The 6024-nt window shown below is 43.6% G+C and overlaps 1 protein-coding gene across 1 annotated transcript; it reads left to right on the top strand.

Moving 5' to 3' along the window:
- The first annotated feature begins 2356 nt into the window (after positions 1-2356).
- Positions 2357-5485, top strand: LOC311090740 (uncharacterized protein). Its single transcript, XM_084126229.1, has 4 exons — positions 2357-2576; positions 3388-3519; positions 3790-3927; positions 4187-5485. The coding sequence occupies exons 1-4, from the start codon at positions 2492-2494 to the stop codon at positions 5389-5391; spliced, it is 1560 nt and encodes a 519-aa protein (XP_083982355.1). The 5' UTR covers positions 2357-2491; the 3' UTR covers positions 5392-5485.
- Positions 5486-6024: the final 539 nt, after the last annotated feature.

The following is a 6024-nucleotide window of genomic DNA, read 5'->3' as shown; positions in this document are numbered from 1 at the left end:
AGGAGTCTCTCTCTCTCAACTTCCATTTCTCAACCTACAGTCTCAGAAAAAAATAAAAATTGCAAATTTATGGGTCAAACATACATTAAAGATTTGAAATAAGGTCCAAAAGCAGTTGAAGGGAAAGACTGCTTTATCTCGAGCTATGACTATTAATAGAAATATTGAGTTCCTTCCATCTTTATCAGACAGCAGAGGCTTTCGGGGATGGGCTGAGAGGGGTCTCCTCACAGTGAATCAATTGTTTGATGGAAATGTAATTAAAACCTTTGCCCAATTAAGAGCGAAATTCAAGTTACCCTCAAGTGATTTATATAAGTATTTTCAAATAAGGAGCTATGTAACAAAACATAATGATTGGGAACTGATCAGAAGAGAGCCTACAAATATAGAGAAGCATTTTATTAATTTGATTGAAAATGGTGGTGTAATGAAAAAACAAATGTCCTTGATGTACAAAAAAATGTTGATTGACATGTCAGATAATACACAACATATAAAACAACAATGGGAAATGGAGCTGAATGTTACCCTGGATGACGATGTTTGGGTTAACATTTGCTCTGGCTGTAATAAGGGTATGGGCAGTCAGGTCTGGAGGGAGTTTGATTGGAAGACGAAAATTAGATTTTTCAGGACTCCGTTAAAATCTTTCCTCACCAAGAGTAGTATGAGTGACAAATGTTGGAGGAACTGTGGATTGGTCGGTGATCAAACTCACATCTTTTGGGACTATCCCACCAGACATAGCTTTTGGAAGGACATTAAGGGCATTTTGGAAAATCTACTAAAAGTGAGGAGTCATCTCTTTTTACTCCCAAATATTTTTACTGGATATCTTTCCAGACAATCTTTCTCAAGACCAAGCATTTCTTCTCCATCTCCTCTTAATGACGGCAAGGAAAATGATAACAATCTGTTGGTTAAAACCTGAGCCACCTACCGTTACGCAATGGACACAAAAGATAAGACGAGTTTATTTAATGGAACGGTTGACAGCACAACTGCAATTAAAAACCCCAGTTTTTGAAAGAAGATGGGGTCCAGTTATTGACTTTCTGAAATAGGACATAAGCCTATGCCTTAAATTGTTTATGTTTCTGATAGTAAATAATGTATGAAGCCCAGTCTCAGGACAATGTTTTTTTTGTGTGTGTGTGTGTGTGTGTGTGTGTGTGTGTGTGTGTGTGTGTGTGTGTGTGTGTGTGTGTGTGTGTGTGTGTGTGTGTGTGTGTGTGTGTGTGTGTGTGTGTGTGTGTGTGTGTGTGTGTGTGTGTGTGTGTGTGTGTGTGTGTGTGTGTGTGTGTGTGTGTGTGTGTGTGTGTGTGTGTGTGTGTGTGTGTGTGTGTGTGTATTCACAATAAGCATTGGACTCACTGGCAGGAGTAGTCGTGGCCGAGAGGTTAAGGCGATGGACTTCAAATCCATTGGGGTCTCCCTGTGCAGGTTTGAACCCTGCCGACTACATGGCTCCTTGTCACTTTGTCTGTTTGTGACAGGAATTGTGACATCCAGGAGCTTTGTACGAGCTGCTTTTTTCTCTAACACGGAAAACTGGGCAACCCACATCTCTTTTCAAGCCTGAAGTGAGCAGGTTTTTGTGTAGGTGAAGATGTCATTAGTTTATAAATAAGAGTTTTGGCACACCTGTCTGAGTGGCGCTACAAATTCTTCTAAAATCTGATTTTATTTCGGGCATGTTCATATTTCGGGCATCTCACAATAACAATTAAATGTTGTGCTTTTGTAAAATAAGGAAAACAAACAGGGTGCGCTTTCTGCCGTCTCGGTCTCCGTCACAGAAATGAACCAAAACTCGGTCACGATAAGAAATATGTCTATAGAAAGCTTGAGTGAACAAATATTATCTGATTATGCAATCCATATAAAACCATCCAATATTAAAGTGGCTATGATATAACCATGGCTGTGTATTCCCCTATATTCACTACAGTGGCTGGAAACATTGTTTTCATTCATAATTACTTGCATGGATTCACGTCGCAAATCAATCAGCAAAATTCAAATTTTAGACATGCCCCTGTGTCTCTTTGAGTTCAATGCAGATTTAAGCCAGTCTCCAGTAGAGATCCATTTCCTGGAGAGTTTAGGTGTAGGAGTTTAGTCATAATTACAACTTGTAACTTGTGGTAGAACTCCGACTTGTACCACGTGATCGCTGGACTACCTGGCCACTGCAGATTCATTTGCCGTTGATAGTGTTGCCATAAAAACAATCAATCATCTCCTAATTACGGTAATTATTACGACATCCAACCCTAATCAAACACACCTGAACAAGCTAATCAAGTTCTTCAAGATTAGGCTATATTAAGAGGATAGCAAGTGATTAAGTAAGCTACAGGCAAGTGATTTTCATTAGGGTTGGGTTTTTCTTTGTAGTTTTGGGGTCCTTGCTGTCCGCTCCTCCTGACTCACTAATTCAGTGCATCTTCCAGCAGAGTTGATTTTGAGATTGCAGGTCAAGAGGATGACAGCACAAGTGTACTGCTCATTTAGTGCTGTTTTATTGTGTCTGTCTGCTTGTTTGAGCACAACAGACGCTGGAGTCCTAGGTGAGAAGTTCTTTTAGCTTCATTACGCAGCCTGAAGAAGTGCATAAATAAAGTGCCTTACAAAATTTGATTTCAAACACATCTGCTTACAAAAATACAGTACAGACGTCAAGTGGAAGTTCATCTTTGTATGTTGGTTTACTTTTATTAATAAGCAAAGTATAAATATGCAAACTGTCATAAGTTTATGCATTTTTTCATTGTACAAGTAAAACCCATATAATCACTAATAGGCATTTTTGTTTATTGTAAGACAAGAACATTAGTGTTATAATATGGCTACAAAATTGCTACCGGACTGTATCAATCCTGAGTTTAAACTTTAGGCAAAAGTTTTTTGTTTTTATTTGTTTTAAGAAATGCATAAGCCTACAATATAACGTGGAGAGCTAATTATACCCGGTAACTCTGCATTTTATCTATATTTGTTTTGTTTTCTGTTGAGTAGCTTTATTAAAATGCTTAAAAGGAAATGAGGGTGGTCATGGGGATGGTGTCATTTTTGAAGATGTACACCAGTAAATTTGTAGACAACATATTATCTGATGTCCATGCTTTCTATCAGCATTGCACTATTACTCGCTCTACTACAGTGGGGTAGGTTGTAACTGCACTCTCAGTCTTTGAAACCGATTGATGCAGTTTAGTGAAAAATGATAGATTTCTAAGCTACTTGAATTGAAGCAGATAAATGTGTGAATATTATCAAGTTTGAGACTCATTGTAAAACCCCTGACTTGCAAATGCTGAAGCAAACTATTACAGCACTTCCTGGTCTCCCCTAATGATCCTCTTGAATCCTCTTCTGTAGTGTCTGGTCAGTGTCCGGCGACGCTGACGGTCGTGCCCTCCCGACGAGGATGCACTTCTGATAGAGACTGCTCTGGAGGACACAAATGCTGTAAATTTCCCTGTGGGACTGCATGTGTGCCGCCTGTTTTCAGTGAGTTATAATTATTGATGCATGCTATACATCTTCCAGAGAAAACCCTGAGAAAATGTTTTCACTCAGGAATTGCTAGGAAGTTTCACAAATAATTGCAAAGAAACCGCAAGTAACACTTTGAACTAAATGTGAAACTATGAAGTAGATGGACTGAAAATTCCGGTACGATCATCTCTCATTTTTAGTGTTTTTATTTATTTTTCATACAGTGTATGAGACATTCAGTATTCAGTGATGTGGTTTCTCTGTCATGTGTCTCTATAATAGCAAAGGCAGGGGAGTGTCCAAGCACAAATTTTGGAGCGGGACTGTGTGCGGAGTTGTGTTCCTATGACAGTGACTGTCCGAACAATGAGAAATGCTGCTGCAATGGATGTGGACATCAGTGTATGGATCCATTTGCAGGTATTTGTTATAAGTGTTTGGGTCAGCTTCCTCATTTCCGTTTGTCCGTTTTATAATTAATCGTTCTCAATGTAAAAAGTATTCAGCCAATAGCACAGCTTAAAGCACAGGATGGTTTCACAAAATTAATTCATACAATTAATACGACCATGTTTAATAATTAAAGGGGAGTAAAACTTGGTATTTGGGTCTTGTGCTGTATCTGAGACTGAATGCCTCTAAACGGACTGACTAAAGTTGACTATCTGTATCCATCCAGGGAAGCCTGCAGCCGAACCTCCAAAGCCTCCAAGGAAGCCTGCAGCCGAACCTCCAAAGCCTCCAAGGAAGCCTGCAGCCGAACCTCCAAAGCCTCCAGTAAAGCCTGCAGCCGAACCTCCAGGGAAGCCTCCAGGGAAGCCAGCAGCCGAACCTCCAAAGCCTCCAGGGAAGCCTCCAGGGAAGCCTGCAGCCGAACTACCTGAGCCGGAGCCTTCTACAGAACTGCCGGAGCCTTCTACCGAACCTCTGGAGCCTTCAGACGAACTGCCAGTGACGCCTGCAGCCGAACCCCCGAAGCCAGCAGCCGAACCTCCAAGGCCTCCAGGGAAGCCAGCAGCCGAACCTCCAAAGCCTCCAGGGAAGCCTCCAGGGAAGCCAGCAGCCGAACCTCCAAAGCCTCCAGGGAAGCCTCCAGGGAAGCCAGCAGCCGAACCTCCAAAGCCTCCAGGGAAGCCAGCAGCCGAACCTCCAAAGCCTCCAGGGAAGCCTCCAGGGAAGCCAGCAGCCGAACCTCCAAAGCCTCCAGGGAAGCCTCCAGGGAAGCCTGCAGCCGAACTACCTGAGCCGGAGCCTTCTACAGAACTGCCGGAGCCTTCTACCGAACCTCTGGAGCCTTCAGACGAACTGCCAGTGACGCCTGCAGCCGAACCTCCAAGGCCTCCAGGGAAGCCAGCAGCCGAACCTCCAAAGCCTCCAGGGAGGCCTCCAGGGAAGCCAGCAGCCGAACCTCCAAAGCCTCCAGGGAAGCCTCCAGGGAAGCCAGCAGCCGAACCTCCAAAGCCTCCAGGGAAGCCAGCAGCCGAACCTCCAAAGCCTCCAGGGAAGCCAGCAGCCGAACCTCCAAAGCCTCCAGGGAAGCCAGCAGCCGAACCTCCAAAGCCTCCAGGGAAGCCTCCAGGGAAGCCTGCAGCCGAACTACCTGAGCCGGAGCCTTCTACCGAACCTCTGGAGCCTTCAAACGAACTTCCAGTGACGCCTGCAGCCGAACCCCCGAAGCCTGCAGCCGAACCTCCAAAGCCTCCAGGGAAGCCTGCAGCCGAACCTCCAAAGCCTCCAGGGAAGCCTCCAGGGAAGCCTGCAGCCGAACCTCCAAAGCCTCCAAAGCCTCCAGGGAAGCCTGCAGCCGAACCGCCCAAGGCTCCAGTGAAGCCTGCAGCTGAACCGCCAACTTACCCTTATGGCCAATGTCCTGGCCATAAGTAATGTGGCTATGCATGCTGTTAACTGTGCTGATTTAACCATTGGATGTATGGTGTGTTTATCACCCTGTTTATCACCAAATAAATCTCACTTCTAAGGCCATTTTCCTCTCTTTTATTTAAGTGAGAAAATTAGGAATTAGATTTTTGTATTCCAGTGTTAATTTGGCTGTTTTCTCACATAATGGCTCATTGGAATCAATGCATGAGATCCCACCCTCCAAAGCCACGCCTCCTTCAAAACGCTTGAGCACAGCAGAGTCTGTAAAGTGTCACGAGACAAAAGACTGCACCAAGTTGCCTCGTGTCTAAAATGCATAACATTACAGTGATAACGAATGTAAATAACTTGCAGTGCTCTAGTTGTACCACCTGACTGATGCAGATTCATTTTGGCATTGACCTGGAAACGTCTGAATCCAAATGCAATGATTGGACAAACAATTCTATTATTGATTGCTATAGGATCTGAAGTTTCAACCAGTATTGCCTCTTGACCAATAGTCTTCTGCTTTCTGCTGAAGCATTTTAGTGAAATTGTGTCTTCTAGTGGTCATTTTAGGAAGTTGCAACTTCAAGCCTACTAACAGATGATCCCTTTAGTTACCTGCGACCAAATGAGTTCTGAATGCCTGTA

This window comes from Abramis brama (genome assembly GCF_963993115.1).
Source record: "Abramis brama genome assembly, chromosome: 10".
NCBI lineage: Eukaryota > Metazoa > Chordata > Actinopteri > Cypriniformes > Leuciscidae > Abramis > Abramis brama.
The sequence above is the reverse complement of the archived record's forward strand: the minus strand, read 5'-3'. Positions and strand labels throughout refer to the sequence as shown.

What these genes read in the sequence shown, in the direction of transcription:
- LOC311090740 (XM_084126229.1), top strand. Translation starts at nt 2,492, where the DNA reads ATGACAGCACAAGTGTACTGCTCATTTAGTGCTGTTTTATTGTGTCTG. An exon ending in AACAGACGCTGGAGTCCTAG is followed by an intron (nt 2,577 to 3,387) that starts GTGAGAAGTTCT and finishes CCTCTTCTGTAG; the next exon opens with TGTCTGGTCAGTGTCCGGCG. An exon ending in ATGTGTGCCGCCTGTTTTCA is followed by an intron (nt 3,520 to 3,789) that starts GTGAGTTATAAT and finishes TCTCTATAATAG; the next exon opens with CAAAGGCAGGGGAGTGTCCA.